This window comes from Neopelma chrysocephalum, unplaced genomic scaffold (assembly GCF_003984885.1).
Source record: "Neopelma chrysocephalum unplaced genomic scaffold, ASM398488v2 Primary Assembly neopelma1_24, whole genome shotgun sequence".
Lineage (NCBI taxonomy): Eukaryota > Metazoa > Chordata > Aves > Passeriformes > Pipridae > Neopelma > Neopelma chrysocephalum.
Genome location: NW_020897693.1, coordinates 3,533,659 through 3,551,896, shown reverse-complemented (window position 1 = coordinate 3,551,896; position 18,238 = coordinate 3,533,659). Strand labels below are relative to the sequence as shown.

The window sequence follows — 18,238 nt, the reverse complement described above, 5'->3', positions numbered from 1 at the left end:
AGGCGGTGTCCCCGCCGTGTCTCGGCGGCATCCCGGCGGTGTCCCCGCTCCTCCCCGGGCGGGGCCGCCCCGGGATAAGATGGCGCCCGTCTCGCGCCGCCCGGGCCGACACGTCCGCGCGGCCGCCTCGGGGCGTGGCCCCGGCTCCGCCCCGCCTCCCCGCGGCCGCGCCGCTCGCGCCAAAGCTGCCCCGTGACGCGGCCGCGCGCGGCCCCGCCCCCGCGCGCCGTGTTTTCAAACCCGGTGGGCGGGCGCGATTGGCCGGCGTGCGTGTCACGTGATCAACGGTCGCGGGAAAGCCGCGGAGTCCGAACGGCGCGCGGCGGGGCCGTTCCCGGGCAGCGCGAGCCGAGCTGAGCCGGCGGCGCACGCGGGCGGAGCGCGGGCAGCGGGACCGGAGCGGAACGGAACGGGACGGGACCTCGAGCGAGCGCCATGAGCTTCCTCAGCCTGCAGCGGGCAGCGCCGCCCCGCCGCGTCTCGGCACGGCGGGCGGCCGCCCCAATCCGGCAGAAGCTGCTGTTCCTGAGCGGCCACAGCGACTGCGAGGAGGAGGAGGAGGAAGAGGAGGAAGAAGGCGGCAGTAGCAGCGCCAACAGCACCGGCGAGGACTCGGCGTTCCAGGAGGCGGACTCGCCGCTCTCGGCCGCGCGCACCCCTGCGCGGAGCGAGCCGCCCCTGATGGAAGAGGAGGAGGAGGAGATGGAGCCGGCGGCGGCGCCGCTGCCGGACGAGGGGGACTCGTGGGAGGAGGAAGGGTTCGGCTCCTCGCCGGTCAAGTCGCCCGGAGCCTATTTCCTGCTCGACTCGCCCTCGCCGCTGGCCCCGCACAAGGGCCGCCGCTGCTGCGAGCGCTCCCCGCCGCACCCGGCGGCCGGGGGATACCGGGGGCCGCGAGGCGAGGAGCCCGGCTCGCCGCTGCCCGACTACCCGGGCACGCCGCCGCACAAGACCCTGCGCAAGCTGCGCCTCTTCGACACGCCGCACACGCCCAAGGTGAGCCTGCGGGCGGGTCGGCGGCAGCACCGCCCCGGGCCCGGCCCCCCCGGCCGGCCCGTGGGTAACGGCGGGGCCGCCGCCGCTCGGGCCCCGCGCTGGGGGCACCGGCCGGGCGGGGCAGGGCCGCGCCGCCTCCCGACGGGACACGGCGGCACCCAATGAACCGCTTCTTATATATATTTTATTCATTTATAAATATACAGGTATGCTGGGTTTGGCCGTGTTTTGTGCAAAATATATTTTTAAAAAGTAAGAGAGCGTGTTGAAACTCCTCAAATAAACGCTGTAGTGTCGCGGGGGCGTTCGTACGTGTGCAACCAGAAAGTTAAAGCTTGAGTTGGGGTTTGCCCCCCGCCCCCTGCGTGTCTGTCAGTGAACCGGCACGTCCTAGGAGAAATTCCTAGGCTGATTTAGACATCGGAACGAGCTGCCTAGAGATGTGGTGGAGTCATTGTCCCTCGAGATGTTTAAGGAAAGACTGGATGTGGCACTTACTGCCATGGTCCCGTTGACATAGTGGTGATCGATCACAGGTTGGACTCGGTGGTCTCAAGGTCTTTTCCAGCCTGATCAATTCTGTGATCTTGCCTTGCTGGAGCACTGCTGCTGTTGTGCCGTGTGCCAGCGCTGGTTCAGTGCCTGCACTCCTGCATCAAATGTAAAAGGCTATTTGAGTAGCCGATACTGTTAAACTGGTGAATTCCAAAGCTTAAAGGGATAGATGGGCAGCTCTTAACTCTGTCAATAAAAGACTCTTGGAAGGCATCTCAACTTTTGAACTCGACGCTCCTGTAAAACACTGTAGAGTGCATTTAAATCTAGTGGTAATTGGCTTCCTTTCTTCATTACTTTTCGTATAGCCCTTTAGAAGTAATCCTGGGATAATCCCCGGGGATAATCTCCCAGGGGTCTATGGACTATAGATGGAAAACAACTGACTTAAGGTGCGAGGAAGGCAACCTTGTTAATTGGTTTTCTACAGCTTCCATCTCCAATGAGGTTTCACTGCTAGAAATCAGTGGTACAAGTTTGAAAATGCTAAAATTGGTGATGATTTTTATACTGAATTAGGAGCAGATGCTTCAGAGATCCAAAAGTCTTGTGGGTTGTGACACTAAAAACAGTTTTAACACAGTAGCTCAGTGGGATTCTTAAATTAGGTGCCCAGAATCTACATGGGTTATCTTTGGAATCTGGAAGAATCAGTTGGTTAAGGTATCTAGTGGAAGTACTGAAGTGTGTCCTGAGATGCTCAGTGACTTAAAGGTCTTTATGCAGTGAAGATTTGAGGAGCACAGTTGAGATTCCCAAGTATTGAGCCTTCTTCCCTATGGTGGTTTAGGCAAATGTCACATCTTTGTTTCAAAGGCTGTTGTTAGGATAAGGCAATACTCCTGCTTGTGATCCAGTCGTTGGCATCCTCACCAGGATGAAGGAGACTCAGGTGCAAACTTCCCAGTGTAACTGGGAGAGGTTTTGTCATGTGCCAGGAAAATGCCTGGTCTGGCAAATAACCAGCTATTGGTTATTGGATATTTAACTGACAATGCAGCAGAGGTATCAATTCTTGAACCTTTTTTTGTAGGCTCATGAAGATGCACCTGTGCATCAATATTAAATATTTTATTTGCTAATGTTTTAAACTTGCCACGTAAATTTGTAGTCATCAAGGATAATTTCCCATCTGATCTAACTTGACTGTCTTGTATGTGGAAATCACGGCGATGTAGTACAGGATGGTCCATGGGTTTCATCTATGTTCCCTTCATGGACAAAAAATTGTCCAAGAAGTTTAGATGATGACATGATTAAAGACAGAAGAACATTGCTTTCATCATCTTTCTGTCTTGTAAAAATTATTTCAACATTCAGTGTTTACTTGAACTATTTTTGTGTGGAGTAGAAAGCATAATAGTTTCTTTGAAATTTTTTTGATGGAAATGCAGGTATTTAAACAACTGATCCCAACTCTGATTAGAGAATATTGTAATGATGGCTTCAAGCATGATCTGATTGTTTTATGTCTAAAGCAATATCAATGTGTTTGGTTTTTTTTAATACAGAGCTTGCTTTCTAAAGCACAAGGACTAGGCTCCAGCTCAGTCAAACTTCGAGGGGGCTCACTGTTTATGAATGTTGGGAAATCTGAGAAGCAAGAAGAAGATTTTAGACAAACACCTCATGTGAACATCAATCCCTTCACTCCCGATTCCATGTTCCTTCACAACTCTGAAGGAAAATGTCGTAGGAGGAAGAGGATACACTGGAACGAGTGAGTAACTTGGAGCTTGCTTTGTTAAGCTTATATTTAGAACTACTTTTAGCTGCAAAAGTTTTGTTACAAATCGCTTCTGTGAAAGTATTTTTACTTGCAAATTGTCAGTGATGTATAATACAGCTCTTAAAGTATGTGCTTGGAGATGCATGATACCATGAAATAACCGTTTAGCACCAAGTCTGTTGATTAGTGTGCAGGAGAGGATAGACTAGGTTGTGTCCTACGATCTTTTTCTCTCATGGAATGAGTTATGCACACAGTCTTTTCTTGAGGAGGAAAAACACATTAAATACTAGTATGGAACATGAAGAATGAAATGACAAATAAATTAGCATGGTACCTTTATGGGTTTGCACTTACAGATGTCTAGCGTTCAGTTAGTTAAACTAAGGTAGAGTGGGAGAATTAGATCTTAGAAAAAAAAAAGTAGCTGTTGGACTTTAGTTTTAAGTTTGCTTAAGCCGTTATTGCTGCAAAAGTAACTGGTGTGTATTTCAGCTCTTGTGGAGAGGACATGGAACCAAGTGATGGAGAGCCTGAAGAGGAAACCATGAGACCTGCTAAGGTAATTAATCTTTAGAACTTGATACTAATTTTGGCATTTTGTGTATCTGTAGATCTAAGTGTTTCCCTTTTTAATCTTTGCAGAGGATAACAATAACAGAAAGTAATATGAAGTCACGGTATGCAACTGAATTTCATGAACTGGAGAAGATTGGATCTGGTGAATTTGGTTCTGTGTTTAAATGTGTGAAGAGGTTAGATGGCTGCATTTATGCAATAAAGCGATCCAAGAAACCCTTGGCTGGCTCAGTGGATGAGTGAGTACTTCCTGCTATTAAAAGTCTCCTCTTGGTGCTTCTTCTTCATATGTCTCTGTATGTTGGTGTCTAGAGAAGGCGTTTAAGAGAAAAGTATAAAACAAAGATAAATTAAACATAAAACAAATACAATTTTGAAGTCAACTTACTTTTCTTCCTTCCCCCTTCCCAAATACTGTGCAGTACTGTGGAGAAAAGGCTAATTGGCCTTTCTCCTAGCAGATGTTTGTCCCGATATTTTGTGTGGAAACAGGTTGTTCTCACCTGGAAAGTAAGAATAAAGCTTCCTTGCATTAGTGGCAGGAGAGACTATGTGAATAAATTCCAGTGGTGATCCTTTGAGAGGTGAAAGTAATATTCCCAACTAAGTCTGAGGACTTAGTCAGCTTGAGTGACACTCAGATGAGTCAAGTCAGTTTGGGGGTAATTTTTGACATTTGTGAATGAGCCTGTGATTCGTGACTTTTCCCCACACTGTTCTAACAGTTGTAATATAAAACTCCACAAGTTTGAGTTGCGCAGAATTGCATACCAGACTTACAGACAAGAAGTTAGGAATGCTGAGTTTAGTCAAACTCTTGACTTATGATCCTCATTATTTTTTTCTTCAGACTTCAGTGATGCGTCTCAAAGCTTGCTATTGCTACTGGTTGGCAATTACATAATGGAAGTGGTAGCTCCCTCAAGAATTATCTGTACCAAGCTGTGGGGTTTTTTGATGTTCCACATACATAGTCTTTTAATACAATGTCAATTATTTTAGCTGTTTGGATATAATTACAAATCCAGCTGAAGGTGCCACTGAACTATTATAATAAGAAATTGTACTATTTCACCTCATAATACTCATGTGCTCTTATTTTTTGTGACTAACAGGCAGAATGCTTTAAGAGAGGTCTATGCACATGCAGTTCTGGGACAGCATTCTCATGTAGTGAGGTACTACTCTGCATGGGCAGAAGATGATCATATGCTTATACAGAATGAATATTGCAATGGTAAGTGAAGTTTATGGCTTGTTCTGAACTTGCTTTCAAAAAACTTTTTGAAGATATACAGTTGTTATCTACAAATTCTCAACACTAGTTAGGAATTGATTACCGTACTCATAGCTCGTACCACCTTTCTTTCAAGTGTCTGATGTTCCTTCTGTTGGAAAAGGCATATCAGATATATGAAGCAAAGACTGTACAAAATTGCAGACCAAGTTGTAAGTGTTGAAGCATGTTGGAAGTACAGTGAGGCGTTTGCGAGCAGCAAAACTGTTCTTTCTTCAGTACAATAGTACAAGCTCGAATACAGAGAATTACTGGAGAGTTTCCATTTAAAAGGGAGATTAAACTTGATTTCTGAAGCATTTTGCTATTTTTGATGCCCTACCAGAGATTTGAAAGAGGGAGAGAGGCCTTTTCCCTTGTGTTGGTACCATGTTAGTTTGTGTGGCAACTATAGCAGAAAATAATTTTATTATATTACATGGCTATAAAGAGAGGATACAACTCTAGATTTTACACTTACTGTATATCGTCAGCAAGTTCTTGGTTATATATTAATTAAATTTTGGAAGCTATTTGTCATTACTTTGTCAACTGTTTGATGTAAAAAAATTTAATGTTTTCTTTATTGTCATTTTAGGCGGCAGTTTAGCAGATGCCATAAGTGAAAATTACAGGAATATGCGTTACTTTACTGAACCAGAACTGAAGGACCTGCTACTTCAAGTGGCTCGAGGTTTAAAATACATACATTCAATGTCACTGGTACACATGGATATCAAACCTAGTAAGTTTGTAACTGCTTTACTCTGTATTGACAATTTCCTCAGTTACTTTAATCTGCTGTAGAAAAATGAGCAGTTAACCACACCTTACTAACTGTAAATTCTTCACTGAAGTTCTGAATAGCAATACAAAGATGTCAGTTATAAAATTGGCTAGCAGACCTAAACTGTTGGGTTTATCTTGGGCCCTTTTTGTGTAATTGACTCTACTTGCATAACACTTGGCTGCCTTCCCAGCAGAGGGGTCACAACAAGACAGTTATAGTTTCTCAGTCTATGAACTGGATGTGGATACAAATAAAATTTCTGTGTTGCTAAAGCAAGCTGTAGTGAAACTAGATGAAGTAGAAATTATACAGAAGTGTTTTTTATACAATTCTATTCTTTTTCAGGTAATATTTTCATATCTAGGACATCAGTCCCGAGTATAACTTTAGAAGAAGGTGATGATGATGACTGGTCATCTGATAGAGTCATATTTAAAATAGGTGAGAAGCAGCACACTTGTGGTCAAAAGAATTGCATCATCTCGTTGTCTTCTGAAAGATAACTTTCTTTTCTTTTTGCAGGTGACCTCGGTCATGTAACTCGGGTATCCAGTCCCCAAGTGGAAGAAGGCGACAGCCGTTTTCTTGCAAATGAAGTCCTACAAGAGGTAACTGTTCTGTTTGTGGAAAACAGTGATGTTAGGTCTGCATGCTGTTTTCTTTACAAAAATTAGTAAATTTATTTTTCTTTTTTTTTTTCCAAGAACTACACTCATTTGCCTAAAGCGGATATTTTCGCTCTCGCTCTGACTGTCGTCTGTGCTGCTGGGGCTGAACCACTTCCAACTAATGGGGACCAATGGCATGAAATTCGACAAGGAAAACTACCTAGACTACCACAAGTGCTTTCTCAAGAACTACTAGACTTACTAAAAGTATGAACTCTTGTATTAGTGACTCGCTGATAACTGAAATTTATTGTGCTGTTGACTTTAACAGGAATGCCATATTTTCTTTTTTCCAAGGTTATGATTAATCCTGATCCAGAGAAAAGGCCTTCAGCTGTGGCACTAGTCAAGCATTCAGTGCTGCTCTCTGCCGCAAAAAAGAGCGCAGAGCAGCTCCGGATAGAACTGAACGCTGAGAAATTCAAAAACTCGCTCTTGCAGAAGTAAGTAGTTCCTTGGGGTCCTTGAATATGACTTAATTTCTAATAGGTTTTCACGTGATAGTGTCCTTGTTCGTGTGTGAGGTCCCCAGATCCATAGGCATGTGTGTACCTGAGAGTACAAAATGGGTCATGGAACTTTACAAGGAACTTTCTCCATAGAAGGAACTGCTGGGCACTGAGCTATTAGTATTCAAGGCATACACAAAACATTACAGTTTTAAAAAAAATGTTTGAAGCACAATGCACGCTTCTGTGACAGGGATAGCCTAACTTACATCTCTATATTATTTGAGTCTGTGTTTTCCTATGTCATCTGTACATTAAAACATGTTGGAAAATGTGACTTAAATGACCTAATTTGAATTTACATGGAATGGCACATCAGGAATGTGTTTGGATTAATTTGACTTGCACACAGCAGTGTTACTGGGTTACCAAAGAATCATGTGTATCAGGAAGTCATCTTGTTCTTCCCCCTGCTCAACACTCAACTCTGTATTAAAATTAGGAAGAAGAGATTCTCTTTCCTAAAGTCTGATTTCTGCTTAAGTTTCAGAGAAAGAGCTAGTAAATTAAGCAACAATTGTCTGAATCTTTCACTGCAATTAACTTTGCATGTGTTATGCATAATAGGCAGGCTTTTATGAGGGAACATAGAACACTGATTTCTTTGATTGGTTTGTTTTGAATGAAGACAGTAATTTCATGTCCGGGTTCACTCTGGGTTCACTCCATTGCTACAGTCTGACCAGAGCCAGACATACCAGTTTAGATAGTTATCTTTATAATCTTCTTGATGAATGAATTACACTGAAAGAATAATTTGACAGTTTGTACAGCTTAAAGGACAGATTTGCTGTGGTAAGTCGCTTGCTTGTATAAAGACAACATATTTTTTATCACATAGAAGGGAAAGCTGGCAAAGGTAGTATTTTGTGAAAATTACTTCTGGCCCGGCAACAAGAAGGATACATCCTTATAAAATAACTATAAACCCAAGAATGATTTAAAAAGAAAACTTAGCCACAGTGATTTTTAATGTGTGGCATAATGTTCCATAAAATACTTCAGGTAGTTATTTGGGGGTGGAGGTGTTCGTTTTTGTATGCTGTTGTTTTTTTTTTTAATTCCTGCATTTGACACATTTAAAATACCACTTGTATATGTAAGTTATCTTCAGTGAAAAGTATCCTTTTAAGGAAACTCAGCTTTTCTACTGTGTTCATCCTCTTCAGAGGAAGGAAGAATTCAAGATTTCTAGGGAAGAATTCAAGACTTCTAGGGAAGAATGGAAGGATATTGTAAAAATTTCCTGGTAATGGTGTGGTAGTTGGGTGGGCACACATGTGTGCATTTGTGACTGATGTTCACAACGAAGAGGACACCGAAACAGAAATTTGAGGAAAATTGGTTATATTCTGTTGCAGTGAACTGACACAGTAATAATGTGGGGATGATTAGATGGGCATGGGCTCTTAATGAATAATACTTGGGCTTACAATAATGGGAATAGCTTACTAAACTAAAACATGTAACTTAAATCTAAATACACCTACACCAGTATGCAACAAGCTTGTAAAATTTGATCTTGCTTTGCAGTCCAGATGTGAAGTGAGAATATGAATCTCTTACAGTAGAGAAAGTTCTTTGACAGATAGTTTGAGATCGGAGAAAGAAGAGAGTATGGGGGGAGGGCTTAGCTTAGCCATATGTCAGTATTTAAAAAAGGAGAAAAGCAATGTGTGGAGAAACCCTTTGTAAAGATAGATTTGCTCTCCAGTCTGACTATTTTGTACTTCTGTCCTGAGTTTTATTTAACTGTGTCCTCAGACTGAGTATTGGTAATTCTCTGAAGCAGAGCAGTTGGCAGAATGTTGCACAGGGACAATGGCCTGTGCTACCTTCAGTGACTCTGCCTTGCAGGCTTAAATTTTTATTAGGCAAAAAAAATGTAGGTGGTGCTAAGCTTTTGATGTGGGTATGCAAAAGGGAAAGGATGCTTCCTGAATTGTCTGTTGCCAGTTATGTACTTCTGTGTTCATCTAAGTGTTGTGTCTGTTTGAGTCTCCCACAGAAGTTCAGTTGTGGCTGAATATGCTTCATTTGGGCAAACCTCAGTAATTAACTCTGGTTTAGCACATGGCTCATGCGAGGAAGTAAACAGCACCCTACTGTGTTCTGGTGATTGAAGTGTTGAGCTGCTTATAACAGGCTGGGCTTCAAAATCTGAGTTGTGTGAATTTTTCATTCCCTTCCTGTGATTTTCAGAAGAAAGAACATCTAGACAAGTAATGAGCATCCCACTTCTGTCCTCTGGGTTGTGAACGGGTGGATGCAAATGATAACCATCTTAGTATGACCTAAATTGCCAAGTCTTAAGTTCTGAAATGCTGTAGTTCGTTTGAAGCACTCTTGCTGTGATCTGCCTGTATTCCCTGCGGATACTGCCGGGTGTGACACTGTCCATGTCTTGCAGAGAGCTGAAGAAGGCACAGATGGCGAAGGCTGCGGCCGAGGAGCGAGCGCTGTTCACTGACAGAATGACAACGAGATCTACAACACAAAACAGACCATCTCGACTCATTGGGAAGAAAATGAACCGCTCCCTTAGTCTTACTATCTACTAACTATGAAGTCTGAAAGAACTACTGAGATGGCTGTAGCATCTCTGCTGGACTGAAGCCTCAGGAACTGAAGGAAGCATTCAATTCCTGGTTTCTTGTCCTATCTGTGATCAGTGTCACTAGTTTTACATCTATTGCTTCTGGGTTTTCACTTGTACTATATGGCTGACTATAGCTGTATTAACCATTTGAGTTTATGGACTCGGTTACTCTCTTGTCTCTAGAGGATCCTGGATGTTGATCCATAAGCCTTTCGGTTACACTGTTAGATGTTATGTTGTCCCAGGGTTAACCACTATAGTGGTGTGCTGCTTTGTAGCGTTACAGCATTGTAATAAGAAGCAATATCCCTAATCTTTAAGAAGGAGGGAGGGGGCCTTGCTTTGATAGTTAATTTTTTTTGGAGCAGTGGGGAATAAATTTTGAAAGACAGGCTTTAAGGCCACCTACAGTCAATGTACCTGATGTCAGGTAGACTTTTGTTGTGAATTTTATTTGTGTATTCAACTGGGAGCACTTTGTAGGCATTGCATAAACCACAGCTTAGAAACCTGTGGAATTAAGTGCCATGTGGAACTGCTGCTATTTTTAGTTTGTTGTCCTTGCTGTAAACTGTAGCATTAAAACAATCATTATTGTGTTAATAGGCTTCTTGTTAAAACAATTAAGTGAAACATGTAAGCTGCATTTTAGTGAAGGCAGCATTTTTCTCTCAAAGCTAGTGCATTGTGAAATAATGCACCAATTTAATATTTGGACTCTGTATTAGTGTAGTGCAATTGTTAATGTCTTTGCTATTGACGTTTTGTAATTCTTTCTAATAAGGTTCTCAAAGTGTTCATATTTTCTTCAGTTGCCTGTTCTTGAGGCTATTGTACGTTTGTTTCTTTTATGTTGGAGTACTTGTAAATAGTTTAGTGTGTTCAGGTTGTTTTTCATTGTTTATGTACATAAATTTGATTGTGCTTATAGTGTACTATACTGAAACTGCAGTCTGGGGTGCCAACAGCTTAACTGTTCGGTTTTAAGTTCCAAAATATTGAGCAGAATGTGGCCATCAGAACCGGTGCTGATACTGAACCTAGGCTGACAGAAGAACTGTTCTAATTACTGGCTTGTCTCTTCATGCATTTTACTCTAAAAAATGTTTCCCATTTGTGCTCTATTTGTTCTTACTAGTGTTGAATTTGAATATTAAAGTTAAAAGTTTCATTTGTTTAACATTGTCTAACACTTATTTAACTTTGTAGTTGTGGAAATAAAAGATTGAGTCAGGGTTATACTATGGCAAGTCCTAATTAGATCTGCTTCCCTCTCATGCCTAGTGCTTGTGGTTCCATCTCCTGAAAGTGGGACAAAGATAACACACGGTTAGGAGAGGAGCACCCCTGTCCATGTGTAGTGTCTATAGCAGTCTGTCTCTGCAGCCTTAGGAACGGTATTGCACTGGGGAAGATGAAACCCCTGGAAGATTTGAAGTGGAACCCATGACTGAAGATGGAGGACTAAAAACTATGTGAAGAAAGACCTGGGTCTGAGGTAAGGAAGAAAACTCATGGATTGCTGGGAATGGGAAGAGAACTGCTTATTTAGAAGTTGGGAAGAAAACAGTAGGAGGAATTAGAATAGTTTCGGGAACACAATAATGGCACATTCTGTGGTATGGATGCAAACATAAAGAAGAGAGATACAGTAAATAAAGGCTTAATAGATCAGTCTGTTGTGGAAGTTTTTACATAGCTGTATTAAAGAGTTGCAGGTGACTATCAGAGAAGCTATATCTGAATTGAACAGACAGTCATAAAATTCAGCTTTGCAACTAGCAAAAAATAACTGCTAAGTATTTTTAAGAGTTCTCAGTTTGATTCATACATGACAGTGAAATCCAGAGGCTTGGTTTAGGTAACTGAATATGCAGTTATCAGTAAAATTGATACAACCTTTAAGTTTTTACTTTATATGATAGTACTGTTTTGTTTGTGAGAGAACTTGGAATATCTGGTTTTGTTACAGTGTGTTCGTCTACACTGAATGACACCTTTCTTAAAGCATACTTAACAGTCAGAAATATCAATTGGTGAGGGATCAGTGAAATTAAGTCTTTCTTACCCTCTACCATAAAAAAATTTGGTCTACCTGTGGTACTTCTGCATCACCCATTTTCAGAAGTCTGTCACAGCAGCACAAGTACTGCTGCGCAAACAACCATGTGCAGTAGTGCTGTGGGCTTATAGAGCTGTGTCTTGACTGGTTTAAGAACTGGCTGGATGGCTGGGCCTAGAGAGTGGTGGTGGATGGAGTTCTGTCCAGCTGGCAGCTGTGGTGTTCCCCAGGGGTCAGCAGTGGGACCAGTCCTGTTTAATACCTTCATTAATGATCTGGACAAGGGGATTTGAGTGCTCCCTCAGTCAGTTTGCAGGTGATGCCAAGTTGTGTTGGAGTGTCTGTCTGCTGGAGGGCAGGACGCTCTGCATAGGGACCTGGACAGACGGGATCAATGGCCTCAGCCAGTTGTATGAGGTTCAGCAAGGCCAAGTGCCAGGTCCTGCACTTGGGTCACAATAACCCCAGGCAACGCTGCAGGCTGGGGACAGAGTGGCTGGAAAGCTGCTCAGTGGAAAAGGCCCTGGTGGTGCTGGTTGACAGCAGCTGGACATGAACCAGCACGTGCCCAGGTGGCCAAGAAGGCCAATGGCCTGTATCAGAAATTGAGTGACCAGCAGGACCAGGGCAGTGATTGTCTCCCTGTACTCAGCACTGGTGAGGCCACACCTCGAGCCCTGTGTCCAGTTTTGGGCCCCTCTTTACAAAAAAAGACATTGAGATGCTGGAGTGAGTCCAGAGAAGGGCAATGGAGCTGGGGAAGGGTCTGGAGCACAAGTCTCATCAGTGGCAGAGGGAGCTGGGGGTGTTTAGCCTGGAGAAAAGGCAGCTCAGGGGAAGCTTTATTGCTCTCTACAAATATCTGAAAGGAGACTGTAGCCAGGTGGGGTTGGTCTCTTCTCCCAGGGAACCAGTGACCAGATAAGAGGATACAGCCTCAAGCTGTGCCAGGGGAAGTTGGATTGGCTATTAAACATTCCTTCACTGAAAGGGTTATCAAGCACTGGAACAGGCTGCCCAGGAAAGTGTTTGAGTTTTCATCCCTGGAGAAATTTAAAAGCTGTGTGGGTGGGGCAATTACAGACACGATCTAGTTGTGGACTTGGCAGTGCTGAGTTAAATGGTTGGACTCCATGATCTTAAGGGTATTTTCCAACCTAAAGGATTCTATGGGTCTATTCTAGTGCTGGTCACAGGTTCTGAGTACCATGGAAAGGATGCCCAGCTTTAAACCATATGACTGAAGTGACTTCAGATGTTCTTTCTCCTGTGTGCCAAGGACAATGTTTTAAAAAGGAACTTCAGCCTTAGGTAGATTATGGGGGCAGTAAGAATGATGAAATTTTATCTCAAATTTTCATGAAAGTCTTCCTGATGCCAATGATGAGGCTGCAACGATATCCAGTGGGAACAGGCAGAGAATTTGGAAAGTGTGTATTAATGCTTCCTATGAATATTCCCAGCATCCAGTGATTCATGATTCAGATGCTTGCTGAGTAAGAAGTGGTATCTATTTTTACTGATAGTGATGGGGTTTTTGTTTTTTAATGGAAACAATCTTACAGTCATTTTAATAGGTTACAAGCTTATTACAAAAACAAGACTTGGGCAAAACTTTATGTAGTTAAGCAAACCGACTTTTCAGGAGGAAGAACAAGCCACTAACCTCTCACAAAAATGTAGAAAGTCAGACATCAGTTGAAGAAATTCTACCAAGCTCGGTGTAACAAGATGAGCCTCAGGACTCTAAGAAGAAAGCTTTATCTCAATTTAAGAAGCAAGCATTAGGGTTTGGTGGCAAATGTGTTCTTCAAAATAGCTACATTTAATGTTTAACCATTCTTTTCACGAATTCATCTTGCTTAACTCTCCAATACAGATGTAGCATAGTAGCTTAACTTTTTTGATCAGTCTATGTGACTTCTTGAAGAACTCATAGAAAAGAGAATGTAAAAATACCTGAAAGCAGGTATTTCATATCCCCACCTCCACTAGACATTTGTCTGCTCCTTTATTTTCTCTATCTTCTAATTATACATTACAGTACCTGCCTAGTCTTGCTTAGTTTTGCCGCGTCTTGTGCCCGAAGAGTGGGTGGTGTGGTGGACTAAAGCTCTTACAGAATTAGTTTCCTGTAAAGACATGATACCATTTAACACTGACAAATACTGCTTTCCAAAAGAATATTCTGAAATTGTTCCATCTAAGTTATTTGTTTGTGAATGGATTGTCTTCCATTTGTACAAAAATTAATTTTTGTTGGAAACAAACAAAAATAGTATTAACAGCCCCCAGCTTCTTAATATGAATTTCAAGTATCAAGGATTGATTCACTTTTTAGACAATTCATCTTGTGAATCAAACCTTTCCATTGACTATAGAAATATTGATGGGTTTGCAGGCTAAACTATCATTAAATCATAAATGCTATATTTAAAAAAATATCGAGTCACATCTGGTGTTCAAATACCATACGAAATTCTATTTATGCCATTGCTGTCAAAATACAATTAGATTTACTTGAATACTTTTTTCAGAAACCAATACTGTGATAGTCATGCGAAATACTGGTGTATTACAGCCATGAACACCAACAGTCAGATAAGGAGTGTGTCTGCAGAGAAGATGGCACCTTCCAGCTGGAAACTGTAGCATAATTAGAAATTGTTCTACTTTCATAGATCATATATCAGATTTCCAGCAATTTTTGCCATGAATTCACACAGGGTTAGCCAGATGAAATTGTGATGGTCATCTTTGTCTCCTTTTTTTTTTGTTTCTCTTATGTTTTTGACACACAGCAGTTGTCTAGGGTCTTTTTGTGGTTTATGTTGGGTTCATTTTTCAGTTTCTAAGTATCGTGTTGTCCTATTGGCTTTCATGGATCTAAATTAGTAAAATGTAGAACCTGAAAAGCTTACTAGCAACTTGGCTTTTTTATAAAGTTATAGACAAGCTTTAGAAATGGAGTTAGGGATTGCTTATATATTCGAAAGTAGGATTTCAATGTCATAGCTTGCTTTACTTTAGACTATAACGTTGAAAAATGTCATGAGTAAAAGTATAATTAGTCACCCAATCCTTGCTGGTCTGGGGCAAGGGAGCACCGTCAGTGTTTGACACCCTCCCAAAAGCTGGCCTGCTGGACCTTGGCTGAATGTGTTTTGTAGTCTCCAGCAACACCTGCTGGACAAAACTGTTAACTGTACACTAAATTTTTGTCTTTGAAGTGTTTGTGTGCTGGTATGACACTCGACCCTGATTGTTGGAAATCGTTATCTTGTTCTGCATTACTGATTGAGTGCTCTTGCCAGCAGTAGCTCAGGTCTTTCATCCACACTCACCCCTTTGGTTCCATTGGCTTGGGAAAGGCACCCTCACGATGTCACCGTGTGTGATTTTTTTGTAACATATATGTATGTTTAACAACCCTCTGTGTCTGTGCTACCTACGAATGTCACTGGGTTTGAGGACTTGGGTCTAAAGCAAGAGTCAAAAGCAGGGCTGTTCCCTGCCTGAACCCAGAGAACTTGTGGGAACGCTCTGAGGGAGCACTGCCAGCTTTCCTGGCCACGGCAGCCAAGCTGATGCAGAGGTTCTCAGCTCAAGAAACATGGCACAGAGAAAGCAGGAAGAAGTGGCAACTGGGCAGGACAGCACATAGGAAATAGAGGTCCCGCTCCTGTCTAAACAGTTGGAATTGGATGAAGATGCTATCTTCCCAGAGTATAATGGGACTGGGCTAGGGGAAAGGGAGGTGACCCGAGGAGAGAATATTGCTGTGCCTAATTAAACAGGAAGCAATTTATTTATTACTGTTTAGCGTGTTGCTCAGAGATCTGAGGTTGTACATCCCTAAAAATGAACTGAGATTCTGGATAGTCTTGAGAAATCTGGAGAATTGGGTTTAAAGATCTTCCTTTTGCCAGTCATTTGACTCCCTTGTAATACTCAATATCAGTATTTAGTGTGACATCTGAATAATCATGCTGGTCTGAAGTGATTTCTATTTATTTCAAGATGAAAGACTAACTGGCCTGATTCTAATTAATGATCTTCTATGTATCCCTAGGGTTGCTGCCAGATAAGTGGGCGAATGGACATAAAACCTGCTGCTGTTGCTGAATTACCATTTATGCACAGGCAAAGGTGCTGCGTGTTCAGCCTGCATCCTGATGGAGAAGACCTTGCTCATCTATTGAATTACAGACAACAGAAGGCACCACTAATGAAAGTAGTTTAGGCAAGGTGTTTTGGAGGATAAGGATGGAGGGGGGGTGGGGACGACAGGAGAAATACCTCCCGTTCGCAATCTTTAGTAGTCTCATCAACCTTAAGTGATCTTTCTACCTCTGTAGCTGTTTCCTCTTGCCTCTTTTCACTCTCATCTACTTAGGTGTTAGGATGTTTAGGGCAGAATTTCCCCATATATTTGATCCTTGCCTTAGCAAATGGGATTTTAAACTCCTTTTGATCTTCTAGACATTGAGTCAAGGCTGGATCAATCAGCTAAGGCCAATTGTATGAGGTTCAGCAAGGCCTGACTTGGGTCACAACAACCCCAGGCAGCGCTGCAGGCTGGGGACAGAGTGGCTGGAAAGCTGCTCGGTTGAAAAGGCTCTGGCGGTGCTGGTTGACAACAGCTGAACATGAACCAGCACGTGCCCAGGTGGCCAAGAGGGCTAATGGCATCCTGGCTTGGATCAGGAATAGCATGGCCAGCAGGACTAGGGCAGTGATTGTCCCCCTGTACTTAGCACTGGTGAGGTCACACCTCGAGTCCTGTGTTCAGTTTTGGCCTCACTACAAGAGGGTTGGACTTGATGGACTTAGAGGTCTTTTCCAACCTTCATGGTTCTATTGTTCTAAGAAACCATAGAATCTACATTGAGGCACTGCAGTGTGTCTGAAGAAGCACAGCAGAGCTGGGGAAGGGTCTAGAGCATAAGTCCTATGATAATGGCTGAGGGAGCTGGGGTTGTTTAGCCTGGAGAAAAGGAGGCTCAGGGGTGACCTTATTGCTCTCCACAACTACCTGAAAGGAGGTTGTAACCAGCTGGAGCTTGGCCTCTTCTCCCAGGTAACAGCAATAGGACAAGAAGAAATGGCCTTAAGCTATGCCAGGGGAGGTTTAGACTGGATATTAGGAAAAATTTCTTCACTGAAAGGGTTGCTAGGCATTGGAACAGGCTGGCCAGGGAAGTGGTGGAATCACCATCCCCAGAAGTCGAGAAACATGTGGATGTAGCACTTAGGGAAATGGTTTAGTTACAAAACCAAACAAATCCTGTTCTGGCAAAATGAAATGATTTAGTGAACATGGGCAGTGCTGGGTTAGCGGCTGGACTCAGTGATATTGGAGGTGTTTTCCAACCTTAAACATTCTATGCATCTGATTGACTGCCTTCCACATTAACCCTGCTTAAATAGCCTTTTCTGTTGACCCTTTCTCTTTCCAGTTTCCATCCCAAAACATGGTATCAGATGGTTACTGCAGCACACATCGGATTTAATTTCCTCTTCCTTTCTGCAAGTAAGGTATCTGTGGTATTCTGTTCTATGGTGAGTTCTGTAACTTGGTGAGAAATACCTTATCAGCTACATGTGTAGAGTAAGATGTGTGTTACCAGGGAGGAACTGAAAGGTAACCTAATGCTTTACCCCTTCATTGTGTTTCTTTTGTCAAGTTTGAATAAAAATGCATGTGTTGTGCATATGTGTATAAATAACAGAAAACTATAATGAAGTAGCTGTGCTTTGCTGGAATCCCTTTAGAGATTGCTCTAGAACTCTTGGAAGTGAATGGAAAATTAACCTTTTTTTTTTTTTGTAGGAGAGACTGAGCTGCCATTCTGATTCAGCATCTAATGCTGCTTCCTGTTTCATCTAAAACAATTTTCATGCTTAATTTCTGCATAGTTCCAGTGAGAATGTTTAAAGCATGTGTATAAGGCCAGAGATAAAATTTTTAAAATATTTTAAAATAACAAAGAGCAAGTCCCAAGATGGCTTGAGGACTGGGTCATGGTATAATATCAAATACACTTACTGTTTTTTACACTGACCCCCAATGTTTCCTTGAGATGTTTTATGGCAATCTGTTCAGAAACTAAAATATTGATCACGAACATTAGCATTTGGTTCAGTTTTATTTTCTACTGAAACATCACTGTGAAGTGGCAGATACTGGAAAAAGAATTTGCTATGAAGTTGGCTTAATGGTCTTCAATTTCTGTTTGCTTCCATTTAGTTTTCCTACAGAGAATGAAAATGACTGGTCTAGCCACAGGTCAGGAAGATTTTCTCTGGGCAAACAATGAGCAGAAAACTGAGTTACTGGTGTGCCTGAATTCTTTCCTTGATGTCAGTTTAACTGACTCAGTGGCATAAAACAAAATTAGTAACGGTTCAAGTGCGTAATCTTTCCTCTGGTTAGAACCTCCTTTACAAATACTTATTATTTGGCTAACAAGGA

At 42.4% G+C, this 18,238-nt stretch overlaps 1 protein-coding gene across 1 annotated transcript; it reads left to right on the top strand.

The window, feature by feature from the left end:
- Window positions 1–292: 292 nt before the first annotated feature.
- WEE1 (WEE1 G2 checkpoint kinase) lies at window positions 293–10,881 on the top strand. The gene is made up of 11 exons (XM_027700381.1): window positions 293–996; window positions 3,063–3,271; window positions 3,776–3,842; window positions 3,926–4,098; window positions 4,975–5,096; window positions 5,734–5,880; window positions 6,271–6,366; window positions 6,448–6,533; window positions 6,630–6,800; window positions 6,891–7,036; window positions 9,513–10,881. The coding sequence occupies exons 1-11, from the start codon at window positions 436–438 to the stop codon at window positions 9,661–9,663; spliced, it is 1,929 nt and encodes a 642-aa protein (XP_027556182.1). The 5' UTR covers window positions 293–435; the 3' UTR covers window positions 9,664–10,881.
- The last annotated feature ends 7,357 nt before the right edge of the window (window positions 10,882–18,238 follow it).

Coding starts and splice junctions, on each gene's coding strand:
- WEE1 (XM_027700381.1), top strand. CDS start 436: ATGAGCTTCCTCAGCCTGCAGCGGGCAGCGCCGCCCCGCCGCGTCTCG. Junction 6,801..6,890: donor AACTACTAGACTTACTAAAA/GTATGAACTCTT, acceptor CTTTTTTCCAAG/GTTATGATTAATCCTGATCC. Junction 7,037..9,512: donor AAAAACTCGCTCTTGCAGAA/GTAAGTAGTTCC, acceptor CATGTCTTGCAG/AGAGCTGAAGAAGGCACAGA.